Raw genomic sequence first — 26,271 nt, forward strand, 5'->3', positions numbered from 1 at the left:
CTTGCAAATACCCTCCTGTAGTAAACAGGGACTGTCAAACCATGGTGATCATAAAAGCCCCATGGAGATTTCCCTAAAATGCTCAGGCATTGAAACCAGTATATCTCTTTTTTTTTCTACTTTTTATTTTATTTTATTTTTATTTTTTTATTAGTGAATCACCGTGAGGTACAGTTACAAATTTATGAACTTTCGTGTTTGCATTTCAGTCATACAATGATCGTTTACCCATCCTCCAACACTGCCCATTCTCCCCCCACCAACGTTCCCAGTATCCCTTCCACCACACCCCCTCATCCCCCACCACCCCACCCCGCCTCTGTGGCAGGGCATTCCCCTTTGTTCTCTCTCCTTATGGGTGTTGTGGTTTGCAGTAGAGGTATTGAGTGGCCATCGTGTTCCGTCTATAGTCTACTTTCGGCACGGGCAGCTAGGATGGAGAAGGAAACCAGTATATCTTTGAAGAGGGCCGGTGCCCTTGGTGGTCTGTGTGTGAAGAGACCACCTGAGGTCTCAGGAAGGACACTTTTTCCTTTTCACATATAAACTGCTCTGAAGTTAACCTCATCGTTGATTTAGTTTGGCATGGGTTGTTTAGTGAATCACTGCATGGCTATCATTTTCTTATTTGAAACCTACATTTTTCATTCATCACTGTCTCTGAAAATGTCGCCTGTGGACCACCTGCATCAGAATCTCTTCAGTGCTTGTTAGAAATGCAGATTCCAGCCCGGAATACAGCTCAGTGGTAATGTGCTTGCCTTGCATGAATGAGACACTGAGTTTAATCCCTGGCACTACAAATATATGTATGACACTATGTTTGTGTATTTGTGATATATATGCACTGTAGCACTGTCCTCCCGTCATTAATCAATTTGCTCAAGCAGGCACCAGTAACATCTCCATTCATCCCAGCCCTGAGATTTTAGCAGCCTTTCCTTACTCATCTTTCCCAACACTGCCATGTTGGAGGCTCTTTCAGGATCAGGAGAATGAGACCCGTTATTGTTACTGTTTTTGGCATATCGAATACACCACGGGGAGCTTGCCAGGCTCTGCCATGTGAACCGAATACTCTCGGTAGCTTGCCAGGCACTCAGAGAGGCATATATGTATATATATATATATATATATTTCCTTTTATAATTTGTTGCCTACTGTCTGGACCCCATCAAATATGGTGTGGTAATTATATATATAATTATATATATGTATATATAATCATATATATACATATATATATAGCAGATTTTTTGTCTATTGCCCAGGTATCCTAAATCAAAGTCCCCAGAAGTGGTCATAAAACAGACTCTTTCACATCAGCAAGGGCCCCTGAATATACCTCTGCTGTGTTTACTTGGTGGTTCAAAGATGGATTTTCAAAATGCTTATTACTGTCAGCTGTATGCAAAATCCCCCACCTTTGCTTTTGTATCTCTTCTTTTCATGTGTATATTTACATGCAGTGTGAATATATATTAATATGTTTGGGGCTTGAGGGCTACACCATGCACTTCTTTTCATGTGCATATATACATGTAATGTAAATATATATTATATGTGTTGGGATTGGGGCAGGAGAGATCATGAGAGGCTCGGGGGACCATATGGGGTACCATGTCTCCGGGGAATGTTTCTGCATGTTGCCTGAAAGGAAGCGCTCTTTCAGCACACGGGCTCATGCAGTGCCTCTTTCAAGAAGTCTGTGGTTCAGAGCAGTCCTATCTTACTCTCTTAGCTGACATGTGAGAGTAGGTGAAGGGCCCTAGGGCTCAAAACCACTTCTCAGACACTCAGCAGCACATAGGACCCTGATGGATGACAACACGTCTGGAGAAACTTGGTAGGGAAGGGGCACCCAGGGAATGCTGAGGATTCAGTGCTGAGGGTCAAACCTAGGAACTCCCGGGGGATGCTGAGGAGACTGCTCAGTGCCAGGGATCAAATCCAGGGCTCCCAGTTGCTCGGCCCTTGCTCCATCCTATCCACCTGTCTCCCAACCATTTAGTATTTTTTTTTCTTTTTTTGTTTTTGCCCAGCCTGGATATGCTCAGGGCTTCATCCTGATTCTATGCTCAGGGACCACTCCTGGTGGTGCTCAGGGGGAAACCCTGTGTGGTGCTGGGATTGAGCCGAGGGTTGGCTATATGCAAGGCAAGCACCCACCCTTCCCTCCGTACTATTGCTCTGGCCCCTGAAGTAACATTTAAAGGAGTTGAAAGTCAGAGACCACACAGGGATGAAGGTGCTTGTCTTTCATCCCACTCAGCCTGGTTTGATCCCCGACATTGCATAGGAGTCCCAAGCACCGCCCAGATTGGCCCCTCAGCAAAGAGCTGGGAGTTAGCCCTGAGCACATCTGGGTATGATGCCCCCACAATCCCCCCCCAACCCCCCAAAAAATAGAACTTGAGTTCAGAGACTGGAGGATTCCTGGGAGGAACATCAAGCCCAGGCATCTGGGGTGTGACTGAGGCAGCACTGGGCAGTGTGGGAGAGGACCTCAGGCCCCGGGGCGCTGGCCTGCTCCCTGTCCACCCAGGCCTGAGTGGGGGCGGGGGAGGGTGCAGGCCCCAGCATCCCTCTCTCTACTGCTGCAGCACTGACTGAGCACATTGTGTCCAGGCTGTGCCCCCCGGCCCTGGTGCTGGGTCTGTTGTCCACACTGGGCCTGTGTCCATGCATTATGCATCAGCAGCGTAGACAAAGCTCCTGTCTTTGGGAGCCGAGTGGGGGTGGGGCTGGCCCCCCACCAGTCCTGTTTACCAGGCACTGGGTGCCCGGAGGGTTGGAGTACGGAGTGCAGTGTACGGAAGTGGGTTGAGCACTAGGGCTCTGAGAAGCCAGGGGTGCTCCCTCAAGTGTTCGGGTGCTCCCTCAAAGACCTGGGTGCAGCCCCTTCCCCTCACCCTGCCACACCACCTGCTCAGAGGCTGTTTGCCCACTGAAGCTCTCTCTGGGGAACCTGACCCCAAGCACTCAGGAACTGGCCCAGTCATGTGGCCTGGGCACCACCACCTCCCAGGACCCAGACTCGTTGTTCCCCGGCATGGGAGCTCCTGGGGTCAGCAGCCTCTCTCTGTGCCCCCCTGACGAGCACCAGGCACCCAACAGATGGGCTGTGTTTCCCAGGCTTGTCAAGATTGTGGCTCTGCTTGGGATCCCAGAGGAAGCAGGAGTGTGGCCCTACCTGCTGGTGCCTGGCCACGGGTCCCCCTGCCCCTGGGTCCCTCTACCCCCAGCTTTGTCCCGGGCTGGAAGTGCCCTGGATTCACTGCCCTGGGCGCTGGCCACTGTATCCCGTGGCCTGCCTGGCCCAGATGCGGAGGGGCTGAGACTGGCAGTGACCACTGGTGATGGATCTGACACCCTCGCTCCACTCAACCGGCCCAGATTCTCAGCTATGCTGGAGGTAGGGTTGGAGTCCCAGGCGGCTGGAATGAGCTCCCACAAGTTCTCCGTCGCCCTAGTTCCTGCTCAGGAAGGGCCATAGCCTGTCTGCAGGCTTATTTATAGAGCTCAGGTTGTGCTGTGACTCCGTGGAAGGGGCCAGCTCTGCTTCCAGGACACATCTCTTCAAAGCAGGTGGCTGCTGGGACCAGACTCTGAACCCCAGGGGGTCTCTCATCAGGCTGGGGCTGGGGTGGACCTGACAGGCCAAGGGGACAGCAGCACGTGGGCCGTGACTAGGGAGGCCCCTGTGTGGTTGTCTGTGGGGTCTCCAGGAGCAGGACCTGGGATTGCTGGTGTCCCTGTCTGGCTGCTCCCATCTTCTTGGGAGTAGGGTGTCTAGTGGGAGGGAGAGCACGGAGAAGGGGTCAGCTCCTGTGCAAGGGCCTATGGCCATGAACAATCACACAGAGACTCAGACCACCCTGGGGATGTGACTTCAGGAGTGGGGGGTGGAAAGGAAGAATGGAAGAAGCAAACTGAAGGAAAGAGAGAGACAAAGACAGAGAAACACATACACACGCAGAGAAAGTATGTGTGTGTGTGTGTGTGTGTGTGTGTGTGTGTGTGTGTGTACAAATTTACACAACCATTCTTAGCAAACTCTGGCCCTGAATGACAAACAACTGGACCAGTCTCTGGATGGCCCCTATGCTAAGGAGGTAAAGAACTAGAATAAAATCCACAAGTCACGAAGCACTTTGAGTGTTTGACGGGGATGGAGTGGGGGCTCGTTAGACGTTATTACTGTTTGGTGGGGGGGGGCATTAAGGTATTCAGAGTAGATAATAAGTGGTTTGGGGGCAGGAGGGGCAGGTTTGGGTCATATTGAATGAAGCTCAGGGCTTACTCCTGGCTCTGTTCTCAGGAATGACTCTTGGCAAATTCGGGACAGTATGAAGTGCCAGGGATCAAACTGGGTGGTCTGCATGCAAGGCAAGTGTCCAGGCTGATGTACTCTCTCCAGACTGAGAAGGCTTATTCTATTGTTGATTTTGTTTGGTTTTGGATTTGGGGCCACACCCAGCAGCTCTCTGGTCTTCTGTCTCTATGCTCAGGGGTCATTCCTGGTGGAGTTCGGGGGACCATATGGGGTGTCAGGATTGAACCCAGGTTGACCATCTCAGAGTAGTCTCTGAGAATGCAAGTAAGAGGAAGGAACACACACACACACACAAGTCCTGACCTCACCTTCTCTCCTTGAGTGGTGGCGGGAAAATTCAAAATAATGGTGGTGGGAAGGTGTAATGGTGGTGGAACAAGTGTTGAAATATTGGATGTAATCTATTACTGTGAACAACTTTATGAAAAAAAATTTAAAAAAAAAAAGAAGGAAGGGGGGCTGAAGCAATAGTACAGCGGATAGGGCGTTTGCCTTACACGCGGCCAACTGGAGTTTGATTCCCAGCATCCCATATGGTCCCCTGAGCACCGCCAGGGGTAATTCTTGAGCGCAGAGCCAGGAGTAACCCCTATGCATTGCCGGGTGTGACCCAAAAAGAAAAAAAAAAGGAAGGAAGGAGAGAGTGCGTGTGTGTGTATGCGTGCACGTGTGTGTGTGTGTGTGTGTGTGTGTGTGTGTGTGTGTGTCCATAAGGTATAAAGGGCAAGCATCCGAAAGAATTGGAGCAATAGTACAGTGGGGAAGCCTTGCACATGGCTGACCGGACTTCAATCCTCAGCACCCCTTATGGTCTCCCAAGCTCCTCCAGGAGTAAGCCGTGAGGACAAGTCAGCTGTGGCCCCAAACAGAAAGCACTGGGAATAATGGGACTGAGTGTCAGACAGGCTGTCCTCTCCTCCCACCTGGTTCTCTGCAGGCTGTAGGACAGTAGCAGGCTCTGGCAATGCAGTGGCTTTGGGGACTGGTGGTGGGGGCTGGGCCAGAAGCCATCGGCAGGAAGAGTGGGGCTCTGACATTCTTGCCTCTGCAGAGCTGAGCCGACTGGAGGCTCACCTGTCCCGGTCCACGGTTTTCCCAGCTGCTTCCTATTGAACATGGCCCCTGAGCTTCTGCCTTCCTACCTGCGAGGTCAAGACTAGGTCAGCATCTGCCTGAGTGCAATCTGCATGAGTGCACATATGTGGGTGGGTGTGCTGAGCTGTGTCCTTTCTCAGCACACCAGTCACAGGGGGCATCACCAGGTGGTCCAAACTCTTCCATGGGTTCCCAGAGCCCCCGTGGCACATCACTTGGGAGCGATGCTGCTCAGTTCTGAATTTTTTTGTGTGTGTCTGACTTCCTTCCTTCCTTCCTTCCTTCCTTCCTTCCTTCCCTCCTTTCTTTCCTCTTTCTTTCCTTCTCCTTTCTTCTCTTCTTTATTTTTTAGTTTTTGGTTTTGGGGCCACATCCAGTGATGCTCAAGGGTTACTCCTGAAGGGTTACTCAGATTTAGAGAAGATAAGAGTGGGGAACTGGGAAAACAGTGATCCGTACTGTTCTTTTCCACCCATACCCAGTTTTTTTAAAAAAAATTTTTTATTAGTGAAACACCATGAGGTACAGTTATAGACTTACAAATTTTTGTGCTTGGGTTTCAGTCATACAATGATCAGGTACCCATCCCTCCACCAGTGCCCATCCTCCACCACCACGGGTCCCAGCATCCCCCCCACCCCCCACCCCGTCCCACCCTGCCTCTGTGGCAGGGTATTCCCCCTTGTTCTCTCTCTCTTCTTTTGGGTCCTCGTTTTGCAAGAGAGGCATTGAGTGGCAATCATGTTTGGTCTATAGACCACTTTCAGCATGCCTCTCCCACCCTGGGAGGGTTCTCACAACACCCTTTATTTGGTGCTCTCTTCTCGATCTGAGCTTCCTTTTCACCTAGCACGTGTGGCTGGCCTTTAAGTCATGGAGCAAAATTCCTACACCCACACCCAGTTTTTCCCCCACATTGAGCATTGGTTTGGAATTCCCCCAGGTAGGAGACATCCTTTGGAAATGTGGTGGGGGTGGGGGTGGGGGACTTTTTCATGCCTGAATTGGGAGTCAAGGCTGAACATGGGGGTGGGGGTTTCGAGTTGAATCTCACCACCCACAGTGCCCCCCAAGGACATGCTTCTCTGCATTATTAGGTTTCCAGGTCACCTCTAAAAACGCTCATTGAGCACCTTCTCTGTGTGAGGCTCTGTGCTCAGTGCCAAGAACAGAGATGGGCCTGGCTTGGCACCTGCCCCCCGGGAACCCCACTCCATGATGTTGCATTTTAAGCATCTGTGGCTGACTCCTATGAAGAAATGCATTGTAGGCTTTGAGCAAGCATACACATACATAAATACAAGTGTGCAGTAAATACAATATGTGCACAAAACCAAGTCCAGCGGTGTACCGTGTGCCTTCTTAGACTCTGGTCTTTTTTTGTGTGTGTAGGGGGGAGGGGGCACAACCCAGTGGTGCTTGGGGCTCATCCTGGCTCTGTGAGCTAAGGACCACTCCTATAGGTGTAAGGGGGACCTTTTGTGGGAATTGAACTGCATATGGCCACGTGCATGGTGGGTGCCTTAAGCCCTGTTTTTTTCTCTCCGGCTCCCTGCTTCCGGTCTTTCATGCTGTTTCATTTTTCGTTTCTGTTTTAGTGCCGGAAGCAGGCTTGCCACTTTGGTTTCATGACGCTCTGGCAGGAAGTCCCCCGGCAGCAGGAGAAACACTTACTGAACACTTGTAATGCAGAGAAATTACGTGCTTCTGGGGAAAGAGCAAGAAAATGGATTGTTTTGATTGGGAAGGTCAGGCAGGCTCCTAGTTCAAGTGGCACTTGAGCTGGGGCAGGTTCCAGCCAGAAAAGAGAAGAGGCAGCTAGCCTGAAGTCATGCTCCATGCATAGCCCAGAAGCTGACCTGGAGGTGCTTGTCAGGGAGCTGCACTTCTTGTGAATCAGCAAATCCAGTTCTCGCGGTAACCTGTGAGAGAATAGTACCCTGGGACCCCCCCGCCCGCCTCCAAATCCAGACAAGGGAATTCAGATTCGGAGAACATGCCTGGCCCAGGGTCACTCAGTGATAGAGCACAGTTTGGACTCCATAGTTCCACTGCCTGCACCCCAGAGAGGTTTCTCTAACAATGTTTTGCAGCAAGTTCATGGAGATGAATGAATACACACCTGAAAAGAATGTTTTTCTGTTTGGGGGCCATACTCTGCTGTGCCAGGGCTGACCCTGCTTCTCGTCTCTCAGGGGTCACTCCTGGTGGTGTTCAGGGGTCTGTATATGGTACCGGGAATCAAACCCAGATTGGCTGTATGAAAAGGAAGAGCCTGACACACTGTATTATCTCTCAGCCCCCCTGAAAAAAAATTGATTTCCTTATGAGGGTAAGAGGAACAATTTTTCTGCAAGGGGGCAAGGAGGAGCAGGCGCATTGGGCCACACCTGGCAGTGCTCAGAGCTTACTCCTGACTCTGCAGTAAGGGATCACTTCTGGCATTCTTGGGGATGGGATGCTGGGGAATCCAATCCGGGGCAGCCATGTGCAAGATCAGCACCCTCGCTGCTGTATTATTGCTCCAGCCACTTTGTACCCTGGCCCTAGAAGGACGCCATGGCAGGGAACCAATCAGTGCCTGGGCACGCCGTATCCAACCAGCACAACAGGACTGTGGTCAGAGCATGTCCAGGTTCCCTGCAATGTGTGTGGCAGGTAGTGTGTGGGGGGGGAGGGGAGGGGAGCATCGACAGCCAGTGCCTGTGATGAAATCCCACCCAGAGCAAGGCCCTGGCTGACAGGCACCTCCCCGAGCTGTGTGGCGGTCCCTGGCTGTGGGCACACTGCCAGCATCTGGAAAACTGTTGCTTCCCACAAGAGCCCAGAAGAAGTGCTTCTTGCCTGCTTTCTGGGGGGTGTGACTGCTCAGGGCGTGGGTGATATCAGTGGGGAATGCTCTGCTCCCCAAGCCCAGCCAGCACAATTGCAGCCATAAGTCACGAGAGGTCAGGCAGTCCACTGGGCCGGCAGAGCCAGACCCTGTCACGTGCACTTGCCCTGACTTGACACGCCCCCCTGCTCTCTGGGAGGAACGCCCCGCCTGGTGAGCCCCACACCCATACAGCTCGCCAAGGAACAGGCAGCGATGCTGGGTGGCAGTAGGGGACTACGGGGATGCAGGGAGGAACGGCCCAAAGGAGCTGAGTCCCCTGAATGTCCAATGAGATTTGCAGGGAGAAGAGAAGCCATTGGACGTTTGGCCAGCTCAAACAAAGGTGCAGAAGGGATGGGAGGGTGGGTGCGGTGAGGTTGGGAGGCAGGGTTGGGGTAGGCAGGAGTAGACGAGCTACAAAACTGGGATGGCCCCAGTTGCCAGCTAGGGGCGAGGGGCGAGGCTCATTCCAAACAGAAGTTCACATCTTCCACATTGCAACCCGTGCTGGGACAGGCAGAAGGCTCGGGGGGCGGGGCCGACAGTGCCATGGGCGGGGCGGAGAGCGCAGGGGCGGGGCCTACCTGCTGGGGGCGGGGCAAACAGCATAGGGGGCGGGGCCGATGCACTGGGTGTGCCGCAGACTCTGTAGCCCCAGCAGCTCTGTCATTGCCCCTGCCCACCCGCCACATAGTGCCCTGTGGCGCTGGGGATGGAACCCAATGGGAATGTTCGCTTGCGTGGCTCAGCACCCTGTGGCTCTGGGGCAGGCGGTGTAGACGACAGGGGATGGCAGCAGCCGGCTGGAGGAAGGACTGCGGCCCAGAGCCTGTGCCTTGCACGTGCGAGGCTCTGGCTTTGCTGTCCACTGTTGCCTATGTCCCGGGATGGGCTCCCCAGCACCACAGCTGCAGAAGGACAGCAGTGAGCCCCCAATTGCCCCTGCCACAGAGCGTCTGCCACCCCCACACCCCATGTCTGAGTTGTGCCCCAGCGCCACCCAGCACAGGGGCAGGGCGTCTGCAGTTGCTGGGCCCAGAGGAATCGCCCCTTGTTCTGCTCTTACAACTGGACACTCCTGAGTCCCCAGGAAGGACAATCTGCAGAAGTTAAAGATGCCAGGGGCAGCACACACAGCCCTGCAGCTTAGGGTTCCCTGTGATCGGGAGAGGAGGCCCAAGGGAAATAGGGGGCCCGGCCCATGCTCTAGGACTACATAACGTCTGCACAGGCGCTGAGGGCTGGTCACCAGTGCACAGCGTGGGCGGGGGCAGCAGGGAAGGGCGGCGCCCAGACAGTTTGGGTGTGACAGAAGGATGAAAGTGCTCATGGAGTAACGAGGGCCTGAAATCACCATAGCCCCAACTCACCTTGAGTACAGGAAGGCGGGCCGGACCAAGGGGTCTGTGTGCACGAGTGTATGTGCATGTATGCGTGAGAGTGCATACCTGTGTGGATGAGTGAGTGCATATGTGTATTTGTGCATGCATGTGTGTGCATGTATGTAAGCATGTGTGTGTGCTTGCATGTATGTGTAGCTGTGTATGTGTGCATGTGTGTGAGTGTGTATGCATGTGTGTGTGTCCATGCAGGCACAATCACACCATGGAGGAAAGGAAAAAGGACACTTCAGACACCGAGAATCCAGGGTGGGGACGGGGCTCAGTGGAGAGCACTTGGGCATGCACACTTGGGGCATGCCCCATCCTCAGCACCACAAAAGAGAAGGGAAAAGGGAAACAAGAACCCACCCAGAGAGGACAGTGGGAAGCCTCCTGCCTGCCTGGCAGTGTGGTGGCTTGGAGGTCCCACCTGGCACTGTGCCTTGTGTCTGACAACCATTATCTCATTCTCATCTCCAGCCTCTTTCTTCCTGATGGCTTCTTGAGTCATAGCAGCATACAGTGGAAGACAGGGAAAGGAGGGGGGGCTCCTTCCTAGCCTCAACCAGAAGTGCTGGCGGAGAATCTGATTAACGTCCTTCCCCTTTCAGAGGTCGGCAGAGTCCTCCCAGCTGTGTGACATTTCCAGCAATTATGAGGGATGCAGGAATGGCTGCATCAGGGTGCTCGGGATACAGCTGAGAGACAGAAGAAAACCTGGAAAGGAAATAAGGGGGGGTGCGTATTTCTATGTGTGGGTCCTACCTACAAGCTCTCTAAGTTATTGGCTCTGGGACCAGAGCCTCTGAGACATGCCCACACAGAGCACTCCCAAAGAATCTACTACTTATGCCCCTTTGTCCTTTGCTTTTGTACACTGTGCTTTGGGGTGTAAATCACCATCACTGTCACTGTCACTGTCCTCCCATTGTTCATCGATCTTCTCGAGCGGGCCCAGTAACGTGTCCAGTGTGAGACTTTGTTGTTACTGTGTTTGGCATATCAAATACGTCACGGGTAGCTTGCCAGGCTTTGTACTCTTGGTAGCTTGCCGGGCTCTCTGAGAGGGGTGGAGGAATCGAACTCGTGTCAGCCATGTTGGCCGCTTGCAAGGCAAACACCCTACCCGCTGTGCAATCATGATTTAAAAAAAAAAAAAAGGTTAAGCATGGATGATTCAAGCCTAGACATCTGAATGGTTTCCTGCACATGAGGCCTGGAGGAGGGAGGCTTCGGAACCCAGGCTTTGTGACTGGAGTGATAGTATTGGAGGTAGGGTGCTTGCCTTGCATGCCGACCATCCAGGTTTGAGTCCTGGCATTCCCTAATGCATTAGAGGTCGTCTAATGCCCTCTAGGAGTGATCCCTGAGTCGGGAGTGAGCCCAGAACAACAAACAAGCACCAGCAAAACTAAGGATGATAGGATGCTCTTGGGATCTGCCTTTTGATCCCGTTAGCTTTGAGCTATGTCTCCTCACCTCCTGGCCCTGAACAGGCTGGACATAGCGACAGCCGTCATCTTCTCAAGTACAAACCCAGGGAGGAAGCCATGCCTGCGTGGTATGTCCAGGAAGAATCTTTCTCTGCACCGTTCTTCTCTCCAGAATGAGAAACTGGGTCAGGGGCCCCTGCCAGTGTGGGATGCAGGCCTGAGAGGCGAATCCTGGAGCTCTGTCCCTGCTCAGCCACAGACACAACTCCCTGCTCCAGGCTCTTGTCTCTCACCTCTGCGGAGGTGGCAGAGCAGGGACAGTCCTCCCCTTCTCCCCCTCCAAGTGCCTGCCCCTCACCCACAAATGCTCACGGCCTGTTAGCAGTCTGCAGTTTGCCGGAGCCACGCTGAGAAGCTCACCAGGCTCTCTCCGCTCTCAGCCAGGGAATTCAAGCTCCAAGCAGCTCCAAAGCAGGAATGGGGCCTGTGTGGTAGGGGGCAGTGCTGGAGTGTGAATCGGTGTCTGCCTGACCGCACCTTCCCTGGCCTTTTCATCCTCAGAGCTTCCCACAGACCCAGCCACTGCCTTCTAGAACTCTCTCTTGACGTGGAGGCCAGTTGGACGGGGCGGGTGCGAAGCAGGCGAGAATGGTAGTGGGTGCTGAGTGAGAATGGCCAGCAGCTGGGAGACCAGGCTCCCAGTCAGGAACCTTCGGCACCAGCACCCCAGCACATAGAAGAGCTCCCCCATGGCATGTAGACCCCAATTAGTGGACTGATGGAGGGGGCCCTGTGCCCCCTGGCACTCTGGTTGACTCCCCTTTTTTTTTTCTTTTTGGGTCACACCCAGCGATGCTCAGGGATTCCTCCTGGCTCTGCACTCAGGAATTACTCCTAGTGGTGCTCAGGGGACCATATGGGATGCCACGGATCCAACTGGGTCGGCCGCATGCAAGGCAAATGCCCTCCCCGCTTGACTATCTGGTTGACTTCTCTTGCATGCCCCAAACACCTTGGCTGGAATGATCTCAAAGGACACTCACAGTCACCTGGCACGGCCTGGGGCTCATAGGGACCATCATGGGGCCAAGCATGGGAGGATGGAGGGGGCCTAGAGTCCAGCCCCTGGGACCTCCCTCCCCCACCGGTCCTTTGTCACTGCAGGCCTTGTTCCTGGCCGAGTGCTCTTATCTCCCAGTCCTCCATTACCCCCGTCCCCTGTCCCCCACTCTTTCTCCACAGCTACTTTTTTGGGGGCCTTGCAGGACTCCTCTTCATCCCCATCCCCCAACCACCCAACTCTACAGTCAGTCCTGGACCCCTGAGAGAAGTCCATGAAAACACAGAGATGATTTTCTCCAAGGCTGGTCTGGGTTTGGCTCAGCCCCAACCAGTACCCCGGCGGGTGGGTGGTGTTTGCTGCAGCACCTGTGTGGTGTGGTTCTGTGGACACTGGTTCCTCTCCTGTGGCTCCTTGAACTGTCCTTCCCTCCTCAGGCGTGTTTCTCCTCAGTGGCTCTGGGGACAGTGACTGGGGGCTGTCAGGCCTATGCTGGACCATAGGCATGTCACGGCCGAGGGACACCAAGGTGGCTGGGCTGGCCTGTCCAGGCACTAGGCGGGCATCTGCATGTGAACTGTGGTCCAGGGAGGTGAGAGGCTCACAGGGCAGACAGTGTGCGTGGGAAATGGTGTCCATCCCGAGCATAATCACAGGGGCGCTCTCCTGGTGATCCCATCGTTAGGGACCCACGTCCACTGGCCTCCCAGATCCCTGTCCCCTGGCAATGTAGCCGGAAGGACTGGGACACTAAGTTTTGGGGACCTGGTGACACGGCCTGGGTCTCCCCTCACCCAGTCGCTGTGTGTGAGCGTCTGCATGTGAGTGTCCGTGAGTTCACAAAGTGTGGGCGTGCGTGACACATGCATTTAATGGTCGAGAGCCGAGTCCCCATCTTCCCCAGCATAGAGACAAAGAGACAGGGGACCAGGGACTGATGGTAAAAATATCCCATTTAATGCAGAGCTGCTAGCATACTTATAGAACATCTGAAGGGTGGGGGGTGAGGTACAAGACTGCATGTAGGTGTGGTTGATCATTTATAGAGGTAAAACATTTCAGCAGAGGCAATTCTTTAGGGGGGGCATTTAACTCAAGGAGATACTCTGTCTCCCAGGAAGATCTATATTGCTTTTCTCTTTCCCTTTAAGTTTACTTCTTATTAATACTTGCAGTTATTAACTGGATTAACACAGTGAGAGATATAGGCTCCAAAACTTAGTTCTCTGGACTCCAAGGGCAAGCAAGACTTTTACTTTAAAACCTGAACTAAATCCTCAGGCAAGTTCAGCTTGTCCTTACCCATAGGGGTCCTGTCACATAACATCTTGCATCAAGACCATTTGCGTTTTCTAGACTCTACTGTTTCGATGCCATGATAGCTTTATCGCTCAACCCAGGTCCATTCCAGTCCCATGGGGTGACCTCCCTTTGTGGGGTGTTAGGAACTTCAGCAACCAAAGCCTGAGTTAAGTAATGATGCCCAGGAGTAGATAGGTTTGAGTGAATCAACTCACACATATTAGGAGCACAGCATTAACGGTCTTTCTGTATTTAAACAGAGAGCATTGCTCTATAGTAAAATATGAAAAGGTTATAGAGGAAATAGAACAGCAAGTAATTCACTTCAAACAAAAAGTCCAGAATCACCAGAAGTTTTAGCTTATAAGTAACCAAGACCGACTTGGGATTTGTGACAATGAGAGGTGAAGCACAAAGGAAAGATTAAAGATAAGCTTGGGGGGATTAGGGGTGCTTGCAAGAGCACTGTAAGCTTCTCTCGGGGAGAGGAAAAGGGGCATTCACTGATGAAGCCTAAAACACTTAGGGTTAATATCCAACAAGTGTCTGTGTCTGTGTGTGAGTGCATGCAAGTGTCCGTGTGTAAATGTCTGCATCTACCGGGTGCATCCGCATGGCTGTGCGGTGGTGTGTTATGTATGATTTCTGTGTGAACGTTGTTACTGGGCTGGAGCGATAGCACAGCGGTAGGGCGTTTGCCTTGCACGCAGCCAACATGGCCAACCCGAGTTCGATTCCTCCGCCCCTCTCGGAGAGCCCGGCAAGCTACCGAGAGTATCTCGCCCGCACGGCAGAGCCTGGCAAGCTCCCCGTGACGTATTCGATATGCCAGACACAGTAACAACAAAGTCTCCAATGGAGATGTTACTGGGCCCACTCGAGCAAATCGATGATCAACAGGAGGGCCTGTGTGAACGCGTACAGACATGGAAGATGCGTGTCTGTGTGATTTGTGTGATATGTATTTGCATGTGTGTGTGTTGTGTGTGTGCAGTGTGTGTGATATGTCATGCATCTGTCTCTCTACATATTCTATACACAGGAGTTGCTGTTACCTCCCTGACTGTGGGCCCAAGTCCAGGGGCCAGAGCAACTTCGAGTCTAGAAAGTCAAGCAGGAGCTTTTTTCAGTGAAGCTTCACATCCTGAGTGAACCCAGCATCTTTGTTTGAAACCGCCATGATGGTCTCAGGGGCTCCCTCCCTTTCACTCATTGCCCCAGAGAGAGAATCTCAGGGCATCTGCTTGACTTAGATGGGTGCCGGGGATCGAACCTGGGTTAGCTGCAGAAAGGCACGTGCCTTTGCTGCTGTGCTGTGGCTCAGGCCCCATGAGCTGGGTGCTAGCACTGCTGGCAATACCACAAGCTGGGTGCCAGCACTGTTGGCAATTCCTTCTCTGGCATTTCCCTGCACCTGCAAGGCGACAGAGCAGGTGGGTATCTGGAGCCAGGAGGGGTGCACTGTGGGCTCCCAAAACTAACTGAACTGACTGGAACCAGGTTTCTGTTCTTCTCTCACACCATTTTCTCAGATACATGCTACAGGGCAGTTCCAGGACCATGACTTGGAGGCACCCCAGTTCTTTTCTCATCTTGGACGCAAATGGCTCCCACTCTGCCTTTCACATTTTGGCATCCTGAGTCTTATTTCATTTAAGAGAGGGGCCCGGGTCTGGAGTTAAGTTAAGGCACTTGCCTTGCCTTGTGTGAGACACATGCGCGGGCTGGAGAGATAGCACAGGGTTTAAGGTGCTGGCCTTGCACTTTGCTCACCTGGGTTGAGTCCTGGGCACCCTCCATGGTTCCCCGAGCATTGCCAGGAGTGATCTCTGAGCTCACTGGGAGAGGAGAGGAGGGTCCTAAAAGGGAAAGGTCACAACCCAGCACTTCCCAGAGAGAGAAAGAGCGACATGCCGTCAGGCAACAGTCATGGCTGCTTCCAGCTTCTTGGGATCTTGGCTGGTTTTCTTTAGTCCGCCAGTTTGAAAACACACCTGGTGTCCCTCCTCTGCGTCCGGCAGGTCATGGGGGCGTGGGACCAGCTCTGCCCTAGAACATGGTGCTGGGAGGTGATTGGGAGACCATGCGGATGCTGGGGATGGACCCGCCTCTCCCTGGAGGGAGCCAGAGCTCTGGGCCCTGGACCCGCCTGAGTGAGGGTTCCAGGACCTGGCTGACACATTCCACCCAGAGGACACAGCGCCTGGGCAGGGGGAGGCTGCCCCTGGTTGCACAGCTTGAGACCCCCATACGGGACCAGACACACTGATCTTTCTCTGCCCAGAGAGTGGCACACTTGATGGGGTGCCCAGGGGCTGAGGACTCCTGCCCCTGCTGACCTCTGTCCCTGAGACAGGAGGGCAAAGCTGCCCATATGCGTTTCTGCAGCCCCGTTAAGGCCTGGAGTCTCCGCAGTGGCCTGCAGCAAATGTGCCCACCAGCCCCAGAAATCACGCTGGGATCTGACGACACGCTGCAATTTGCTCCGTGTGGCGTGGACGTGGTCATCAGCTCCGTTTCCCAGGAGGTGGGGAAGCCACTCAGCTGCGAAATGAGCACTTCTCCGTCTGGGAAGAGACAGGATGGTCCTGGGCCCAGGAGAGGCCCCGGGCAGCATCCAGCAGCTGCACATATGGAGCTCGAGTGACCCCCTCCTCCTCCTGACCCTTCAGCCCTGTCCCTCAGGGCCCTTTCTCTGCCCAGTGGAACTGGCCACTGCACAAAAGGATTCTGAGGGGCCAGGGCCTCCTTCCAGGGAAGGGGACTGGTAGAACCATGTGGCCAGCACCTCCCTTTCCCACATGTTGCTTTCTTACCTCTAGTGAGCTGACTGACATTACTCTCATTTTACGCATGATGAAACTGATGCTCAGAGAGGTTGAGGAATTGGTATAAAATCACACAGCAACCAACTAGTGGAGCCCGGAGAGGACCCTTTGGATTCCTTCTGACACCTGAGCCCTGCCTGCTCTGTGGTTGTTTCTCCTCCTGTGCAGGGTCTGCGGGTACCCAGAGGCAAAGGCTGGGTGGGCTCTGGCCAGAAAGTGGCATGGTATGCTATGTTGTCCGCTAAAGTTTGGCCGTCTCACTGGCGCCTTCCGCAAGCCCTTTTTTTTTTTCTTTTTGAGTCATACCCGGTGTTGCTCAGGGGTTACTCCTCGCTCTGTACTCAGAAATTATCCCTGGCGGTGCTCAGGGGACCCTATGGGATGCTGTGACTTGAACCCGGGTCTGCCGCATGCCAGGCAAACACCCTACCCGCTCTGCTATTGCTCCAGCCCCATGCGCTAGCCTCTTAACTCCTTAGAGTTAAGTCCAGTTCCGTCACACGACATCACACCCCATCCACCTTCACTGGTCTGTGGCAGACCCTCACTGTACTCTGGACAGCTTGAGAGATGACCGTGGCGGGGTAGGCGCTGGGGCCACTGGTGCTGTCAGAGAGGGTGTCCGGTGTTCCTGGCCTGAGAGCCGAGTCCTGGGGACTTGAGCCAGAGTGGGTGGACTCAGGGGCCCGGAGAGGAGTGGGGGCCAGTGCAGGGCTGGGGCAGCTGGGTGGCCGGTGACTTACAGCCCAGTGCCAGAAGAGAGGGCCCGTGGCTCCACAGTGAGACCTCCATGGGGTGCAGCTCAGCTTTCAAGGGAGACCAGGCTCTCCGTCTGCAAGGCTCTGGGGTTCTTGGTCTCCTGCCCACGCCGCGGCTGAGAGCCAGGCCATGGGGAGCTCAGAGCCGGGACGCCCCTGCGGGCAGCTCACTCCCAAGCCGTCCAGGGCACAGCGAGGACCTGCTGCAGCCCAGTGAAGGTGGATGAGTCTGGTGTCCCCATGACAGAATTGGGCCTCCAAGGAGCTAAGAGGCTTGACCAGGCACCAAGGAGACGGTCATAGAGCCTGAACTTCAGGCTGCTGTCCCAGGCCTGCCCAGCCTGAGAGGTGGTCACTGGGCTGAAACTTCAGTCCCAACACAAAACAAAAACCAAACAAGCACAGATTTGGCCTCAGGAGGGCACCCCGACCCTAGGCTGGCCTGGCCGCTGCTGCTACATCATCTTCTCCCCATCTGGGGGCCCCTCGAGATGTCCACAGGTCTACCTGCCAAATCAGGACCTTCTGAGGCCCAAGAGGAGACCAGGCTGCGGTGTGTCCTGCTCAGCAGCCCCAGGCCGGTCCCTGACCCATCAGAGTGGAATTCTCCCCTCTCAAAGGCAGAACCTGTGACCCGGATGAGCGCGGAACCAGGAGAGGACCCCACGGGCTGGCAGTCGGGACTAAGGCTTGGCCTGAGCAGAGGGGTGACAGCATTTTAGTAACTAGAAATGATGCCTGGAAGTAGAGTCTTGGTGACAACATTTCAGACCAGAGTTGCCTCTGTGAGGGACTGAGAGGCTAGCTCAGCCAGCCAGGGAGGGCCCCAGTCACTTCTCTTGTGAGGGAATTGTGGCAACTAGAATGTTCTCTCAGGTCGAGCTGGGTCAATCCCAACACTTGCATATCGGGTTGAATGTTCGCCAGGTCTCTGTGTCTTTTTCCTTATTTTTAAAAAAAATTTTTTAATGAATCACGGTGAGGTACAGTTACAGACATACAAACTTTTGTGCTTACATTTCAGTCATACGATTGAGTACCTATCCCTCCACCAGTGCCCGTTCTCCACCACCAACGTTCCTAGTATCCCTCCCACCACCACCCCATCCCCCCTTGCCTCTGTGGCAGACGGATTTCCTTTTACTCTCTCTCTCCTTTAGGGCATTGTGGTTTTCAATGCAGGTATTAAGTGGTCATCATGTTTGGTCTATAGTCGACTTTCAGCATGCATCTCCCATCCCTAGTGGGCCTTTGAATCACTGTAAGATAAACAGTTACAGTTGTTCATGATTGGGTTTCAGTCATACAATGTTCCAATACCCATCCCATCCCTTCACAGTGTACATTTCCCACCTTATGTCCCAAGTTTTCCTCCAGCCACTACCCCCATCCCCCACCCCTGCCTGCCTCTATGGCAGACCTCTCTCTCTCTCTCTCTCTTTCTCTCCTCTTCCCTCCCTCCCTCTCTCCCTTTTTCTTTCTTTCTTCTCTCTCTTCCCCTCCCCCCCTTTTGGGCTAACGATTTGCAATATAGGCACTGAAAGACTATCATGTATATTCCTTTACCTATTCTCAGCACTCAGTTCTTGTCCAAAGTGATCATTTCCAACTGTTATTGTCTTACTGTTCTTTTCTCTATCCTAACTGCTCCCCATCACTTGTGGCAAGCTTCCAACTACGAACCAGTCCTCCCAGCTTTGTTTCTACTGTCCCTGGGTATTAGTCTCAAACCATGTTTTTTTATATATCTCATAAATGAATGCAATCATTCTATGTCCATCCCTCTCCCTCTGATTATTTTACTCAGGATGATACTCTCCACGTCCATCCATGTATTAGGAAACTTCATGACTTCCTTTTTGCTGTGTTTTTTTTTTCCATAGTATTTCTCTTTGACACAAGCTTACTTTGACCCAGGAATTTTCATCATCTGTGAAATCCTGGATTCAACCTACAAGTTGCGTTGTCAATAAGACAAACCAAACAGAAGAAGCTACTTGCAGGGATGGCCAGGGATGGGACAGGATGGCCTGTCCCAGGAACCCGGGGGCCCAGGCCTGGTGTGATCCTGACCCAGAAGAGTCTGCCTTAGGTCACACAGCCAGGAAGGCCCCACCTGGCTGCCCCTCACACCTGGGGTGCTGGACTTGAGTCCTGGGAAGAGCATGGCAGAGAAAGAAGTGGGAAGGCCAGGGTGCTGGGGGCACACGGCAGAGGCTGGGAGGGAGGTGGAGTATGACATTAGGAAGTGGGGAAGGTGTGTGTGTGTGTGCGCGAGTATGTGTGCGAGTGTGTGGGTGGGTACATGTGTATGTAAGTGTGTGTGAGAGTATGTGAGTGTGTGTGCATGAGTGTGAGTCTGTGTGAATGTGCGTGTGTGAGAATGTGTGTGTTGTGTATATGTGTGTGCAAATGTGTGTATATTTGTGATATGTGAGTATAAGAATATATACAAGAATGTGCATGTGTGCAAGTGTGTGCATGAGTGTGTGAATACGTGGGTGTGAGTGTGTGTGAGTGTGTGTGTGTATGAGGGGGTGTCCAGAAAGCAGGTGGGCAGAGGTGAGGCATTGGCCAGGATGTCACTCATTGCCTGTGTCTCACACTGACTGTGCTCTGCTTCCTTCACGGAGACCGGCGGGGGAACTCAGGGCTTTATTGGACTCCAATGCCGAGTTTTATTTGCTGCCAACTTCTGGGGCGAGTGTTCCTGATTCTTGTGCATTTCCGTTTGTTCTCCTGGCCCTGAAAAATGTTGCACTGATGAGATGCACTCGGTCTTTCTGTGCTGGTGGGTGTAGGGAGTGAGACCAGGGTCCATGGTAGGGTTGGTCGGAGAGGGACAGTAGCTTGGTGCCAGACCTGGCTGGCGAGGACCGGGCAGGCGGGCACTCAGAGAAGCTCATGGCCCTTGGATGTGTGTCTGTCTGCGGGGAGAGCACTCCAGGCCGCTCCATCACAGGCTCTGTGCGGGGCCTGTCCACCTTGCGGTCACCCCTTCATCCTCTGCTTGCCAGCACAGGCTCTCCAGGGCTGGCTTGTCTGGTGGTAGAGCTGTGCCATATATGGGGGGCAGTGAGGGACCCCCCCCACTTCTCACATAAGAGTCTCACACTGGCTGTGCTCCCTTTTCACTGGTGCTGGGGGAGGTGGGTCTCCAGCCGGATTCAAATGCTTGGCCTTGGACCTGAGCAATAGTTCAGTTGGTAAGGTGTTTGCTCGCACAGAGCTGAGCTGGGTTCAATCCCCAGCACCCCATCTGATTCCCCAAGCCCCACAGGAATGACCCCTGAGTACGGCCGGGTGTGGCCCCAAACCAAACTGACCAACAACAAAGAACAATAAAGCCCTGGACCCAGCTTTACTGCCTCACCCCCCACCCCCACCACCATATACTGCAGGGATCCCCCCGCCTTCCTAAGACTCTGACTCGGTCTCTGCTCCCCCACAGATGTCCTGGCGCCCGCAGTACCGCAGCTCCAAGTTCCGGAATGTGTACGGGAAGGTGGCCAGCCGGGAGCACTGCTTCGATGGCGTCCCCATCACCAAGAACGTGCACGACAACCACTTCTGCGCCGTCAATGCTCGCTTCCTGGCCATCGTCACCGAGAGCGCAGGTGGCGGTGCCTTCCTGGTCATTCCCCTGGAGCAGGTAGGCCCCGCTGCACCCCGGGACGGAGAGGCTCTCCTGTCCCTCGGTGACCTGAGTGTCTCTCTGCTTTGACTCGGCACCCTCACATGTCCTTGCTCCTCACATGTCCCAGACACCCCAGACCTTCAGGCCTAGCCCCAGAACTGACCAGAGGTCTGTGTACCTGGACAGGTCATGTCCCTTTGGGTGCCAGCGCTCCCATTCACTGGGCTCTGCACATCTCATCTCCATCCAAGCAGTGACCTGTGTGGTGGCAGGAGGTCTGGGCTGGTCCCCGTGGTCCTGTGGCCCTATGCTTGCAGGCTCTGCATCTTGTTTCTAAGTTATATGTGCAGCCCGAACTTCCTGAGCCTGCACAGGGACATACAACATGTTGGGTCTCCTGAGGGTCCCCTGCACATGGCCTCAGCTCTCAGGCATTGGGGAGACCCTCATCTGGGCCTTGCTTCTCTTTTCCACTGGAGGGATGGAGTCTTTGGGGAGTAGAGGCAGGTTCCTACCAGACCCAGCCCCGCCCCCTTCAGCTTGGGTGGTAGCAGATGGCAGAGGTCTGTGGGCATCCTGCCACACCCCACTTGGTGACTTGCAAAAGTCAGCACCCAATGATGCGCCCTGACCAGAATTAATCCCCAATGGGTTAACAATCTGTGTGTTAAGAGACCAAAAATGCCACAAGTGGTCTCTTGCCAAGAAAACGGCAAGCATTTTAAAAGCACATCATGGAGGAAGTTTCCCAAAGCCAGACGCCTATCCTGGGACCCAAAAGGAGATGATGCATAGGTTAGAATGACTTTTGTTGTTGGGTCACTCCTGGCGGTGCTTGGGGACCATGTGGTACTAGGGAGTTGCACCTAGACCTCCTGCTCACAAAGCAAGTAGCCAGTGCTCAGCAAGTCAAGCTCCTTTCTGGCTTCAGAGGTAGTTCCTATAAGATGATATGACGAGAAGCCAAGCCATTGACTGAGCATGTCTGTATATGTGACAATGCTTGGTGTTGAGAATCTATTATAAAGGACTCAGGGTCTGGAGCAATAGCACAGTGGGAAGGGTGTTTGCCTTTCATGTAGCCGACCCGGGTTCGATCCCCGGCATCCCATATGGTCCCCCGAGCACTGCAAGGAGTAATTCCTGAGTGCAGAGTCAGGAGTAACCATTGAGCATCGCTGGGTGTGACCCAAAAAGCTAATATATATATATATATATATATATATATATATATATATATCTCAGAACAACCAGCTGGAGGGTCCAGCGAGATGGCTCAGAGGATTGGTGCATGGGCTGGTCCATACCCTGACACCTCCAGACAAGCCATTCAGCAAAAAAAAAATTAAAAAACAAAAAGTCAATCAGAACAGAAACCCTGGCGGGCTGGTTCTGGTAGGACCAAAGGGGCTGGAGAGATAGCATAGCAGGTAGGGCGTTTGCCTTGCATGCGGCCAACCCGGGTTCGATTCCCAGCATCCCATATGGTCCCCTGAGCATCGCCAGGAGTAACTCCTGAGTGCAGAGCCAGGAGTAACCCCTGTGCATCGCCAGGTGTGACGCAAAAAAAAAAAAAAAGAGACCAAAGAAATGATAATTTGCAGAAGACAAAATGCATTTTTCACCCCACTAAGTGAAAAGGGATGATTCAAAGGAACAATGGTCTTGGTGTGTGGAGAGCTGTAAGTGGGCAGGTGTCAGCACTGGGCTGGATTTGTCAGTGAAATGGAAATGTAGACGACTCCGCAATCTCTATTTACATTTGAAGATGTTCACTGGCCTAGAAGTTCCACTTCCAGGAGCTTGTACTAGAGAAATGGTCTCGGGTCGCCATAAAAAAATACTAACAGCATTCTTGGCATTAGATATTTTTAAACAAATATCAGTTTTTAATTTTTTTTTTGCAACAGAAAAAAATTTCTTTCTCAAATGGCTCAAAAGTTTATAAATTCTTCCTCTCCTTTTCTGCAATGGTACCAAAGTGTTTTAAACGATCAGAAGCATTGTTTCAGCATCGGACCAGGTTTTGTAAACATTTTGTGGAGCAGATGAAAGAAACTTGCTCGGTGGCCTGCATCTTTCCACCTGCCCGCACACATCGTCACACACACACAGAGTCTTCAGCTGCATTTACGTTCTCTGATGCCTTTTGTTGGATGTGATTAATAGCAGAGCTCCTGCCCCTTATTTCTTCTCATTTCTCGTATTTTTTCCTCTGTTTCTCTCTTTTGGTTGTTTATCTTTGGCTGTTGGGGCACGCTTGGCATTGCTCAGGGCTTACTCCTGGCTCAGCATTCAGGGATCGCTCCTGCAAACCTGAGTCAGCCACAGGCAAGGCAAACAAACGCCTAGACCCAGGTATGCTGCCTGGCCTGGCCATCTGCTCTTCACTGGAGCACTGCATCATTGGGTGCTGCTTTGTGACAGAAGCAGCCAGGTCTACCTTAAGGATGTGGGGTGGTGTGAAGCTGGGGACAACACAGTAAGAGATGCTGCTACCCGCCCCACCCCCCATCTTCAACCTGACTGCTCCCCGGAGCTGCACCTCTCCAGTATTCGGTCCTGCTGAAGGCCCAGAGACCCTCAGGCTGGAGAGCACTGGCCTGCATGCATGAGGATTTGGTTTGGTCCCAGCTCCGTGCAACTCTCCAGACACCCCTGCTGGAGCCATGGTGGCCCCCAAGTACCCCTGAGATGCTCAGCACCCTGCCACCAGACAGACCCACTAGCCTGGCCATTCCTCATGACATGGATCCTGGGAGACTCCAGCAACCCCATCCCCAGCTCCACTAGTGACCCCAAAGAGCTTCTGTTGCAATGAGCTGCCTCTGTGAACATTTCAGCACAGCCAGAACAAAGACAAGGAAGAGTGGGGGAAGGGCGCTGGGGGCAGAGTCAGTGCAGAAGCATCTGTCTCCAAAGCACAAGGCCTCAAGTGCCCTCCCCAACCCAACCCACATGCGGAGTGCAATCCCGGTGCTGGCACTGGTATGTGGGTCCTCAGTGTTACAACAGAGTGTGTGACCTCCTGGTTAATTTATGCAAGGGACCCCATATCTGAGTGGGGAGTAGGGGGCTGCAGCTCAGTCCAGAGGGAGCCAAGATGTTCTCAGCTGTCCCTGCCCTGTGTCAGAGGCTGGTGGTGGGGGGAGGGGGTGTCTCCTGCCCCCTGTGGTCAGGCTTGAGCTGCCAGTACGGAATAGGAGTAACCCACATGAGTGCCCATCATGTCAGGTTTGGACCCCTGCTCAGCTAAAAGCTGTATTTTTTTTCTTTTGGGGTCACACCTGGCAGTGCTCAGGGGTTACTCCTGGCTCTGCACTCAGGAATTACTCCTGGTGGTGCGGGGGAGTGGGGGATATGGGATGCTGGGGATTGAACCTGGGTCAGCCATGTGCAAGGCAAATGCCCTACCCGCTGTGTTATCGCTCCAGCTCCTAAAAGTTGTACTAATTCAGCTGCAGACACCCTCTCAGTTGGATAGAAATCCCCCCAAAGCCACTTTCCTGTGTTATTGGATCAAAAACCCTGCAACGATTTCAGCCAACCCTTGGCCACTCCAGATCATCCTTGTCAGAGTCTCAAAGACCCTACCAGAACTTAGCATCTGTGCCATCAGGCAGCTCAGATTCCTGAGGTCCACTCACACCAGCACCATCCTGGCTGCCCTGTTCGCTCGGGCCCTGGCCCCGCTCTCTCAGGTCCCACAGCAAGTGCGGGCTGAGCTCCATAAAAAGCACTCATAGGGGGCGGAGCAATAGTGCAGCAGGTAGGGCATTTGCCTTGCACACAGCTGACCCGGGGTTCGATCCCCAGCATCCCACATGGTCCCCCAAGCACCACCAGGAGTAATTCCTGAGTGCAGAGCCAGGAGTAACCCCTGAGCATCACTGGGTATGGCCCCAAAAGAAAAAAAAAATGGGGAGGGAGTTGCTAGAGCAATAGCACAGCAGGCAGGGCATTTTCCCTTGCACGCGGCCAACCCGAGTTTGATACCCAATATCTTATATGGTGCCCCAAGCACTGCCAGGAGTAATTCCTGAATGCATGAGCCAGGAGTAACCCCTGTGCATCACTGGGTGTGATCCAAAAAGAAAAAAATAAAAAGCACTCACAACAATTAAAAAAAAGGGGCACCAAAGAGCATCCAGATGTGTGGCAGCTGCAGTGAGGAATGCGGCACCACCACGTGCACAAACTCCACAGCCAAAGTGACACAAACCTCAGTGAGCCCCAGAGCCGCTGTTGTTGGACACACAGTCCCATGGCCGCCACCACTAAACACGTGAGCCTCACAAAGTGGTCATCATCATAGTGCCCATCTCAGCAAAAAGGGAGGGAAGGGGCCAGAGTGGGGGGATGCCGCAGCTTTAAGCTTCCACGGAGTGCGGGAATCCACCGTGGCCCTCCGTGGCACCCTCATCCCCACACCGACTCCTTCCAGGCTCCTCCTGGGCGGCCGGCAGTCTCAGAGCACTGCGTCTGGTTTTGTGCTTCTCCCTCGGCGTTTTCCCTCTGCTGCCAGGGCCCGTCCCATCTCTCGTTACTCTTCAAGAGATTTGCGCCAGCTCAGACGAACACTTGTCCAGGACCTCAAATCCCTGCCCCGAATCTGAGCCTCCTGAAATAGCTTCCCTCCCCCCTCTCGCATTTCCTTTAGTTCTGGGCCAGCTCACTTGAGATTTTAACATTTTTGAATAATAATAATAGTAATGGGCTGGAGCGATAGATAGCACGATGGGTAGGGCGTTTGCCTTGCTTGTGACCAACCTGGGGTTCGATCCCTTTGTCCCTCTCGGAGAACCCAGCAAGCTACCGAGATTATCACGCCCACACAGAAAAGCCTGGCAAGATCCTATGACATATTCGATATGCCAAAAACAGTACCAACAAGTCCCACAATTTGTTGTGAGATGTTAATGGTGCCCGCTCAAGCAAATCGATGAACAACGGGAGGACAGTGCTACAGTGAAGTGCTAATAATAATAATAATAATAATAATAATAATACCATCTTTTCTCCGAGATGGGATACAGACCGCCAGCAAAGACAAACGTGTGTACTCTCTGCAGTCCCCCAAACGCAGCCTCAGTCCTCTCCTTGTGGAAGGTCGAGCGGTCCATTTTACAGCCCCAGAAACTGAGACCCAGATGTCTTATTCCTCTGGCCAAGATTCTTGCCGCTGCTGCCCAGAGCCTGGGGAATGGAGCGTCCGGCTGGCTGGCAGAGCTCAGAGAAGTGCCTCTCTCCTCCTCCACGCTGGTCCCCTTTGTTCAGCAGGTTCTGTCCCTGGTTAGCACTCGGCTGCCATTCATTCAGGCTGGAGTGGAATGTTAAGCCGCAGACGAGAGCAATCAGCAGCCTGATTGCCGGCACAGCTGGAGAGGCCTGATGAATATTCCAGCACCCGCAGCCTGATTAACCGCCTCCCAGGTGCACCCCTTCTCCTGCTTCACCCCCTCAGCCCTGCAGACCCCCGAGCCCAGGCCACCCCAACCCCAAGCTGGGAATGGAAACTGCTGCTGTTTAAACCCAGATTGGGACCTGGCTGAACTGACAAAAATC

General features: G+C 53.4%; 1 protein-coding gene across 2 annotated transcripts in view; it reads left to right on the forward strand.

Annotated features, from left to right (window-relative positions):
* Positions 1 to 26,271, forward strand: part of CORO2B (coronin 2B) — a 133,196-nt gene that overhangs the window by 38,998 nt on the left and 67,927 nt on the right. The window contains exons 1-2 of one of the 2 annotated variants that reach the window (XM_056126805.1): positions 8,626 to 8,649; positions 20,521 to 20,721. In XM_056126805.1, the coding sequence (XP_055982780.1) occupies positions 20,521 to 20,721 (201 nt within the window). In that variant the 5' untranslated portion in view covers positions 8,626 to 8,649. Of the gene's footprint in view, positions 1 to 8,625; positions 8,650 to 20,520; positions 20,722 to 26,271 lie in introns of those variants that run through there. The other variant, XM_056126804.1, reaches the window with a different exon arrangement.

Source organism: Sorex fumeus, unplaced genomic scaffold, assembly GCF_029834395.1.
Source record: "Sorex fumeus unplaced genomic scaffold, SorFum_2.1 ptg000063l, whole genome shotgun sequence".
Taxonomy (NCBI): Eukaryota; Metazoa; Chordata; class Mammalia; order Eulipotyphla; family Soricidae; genus Sorex; species Sorex fumeus.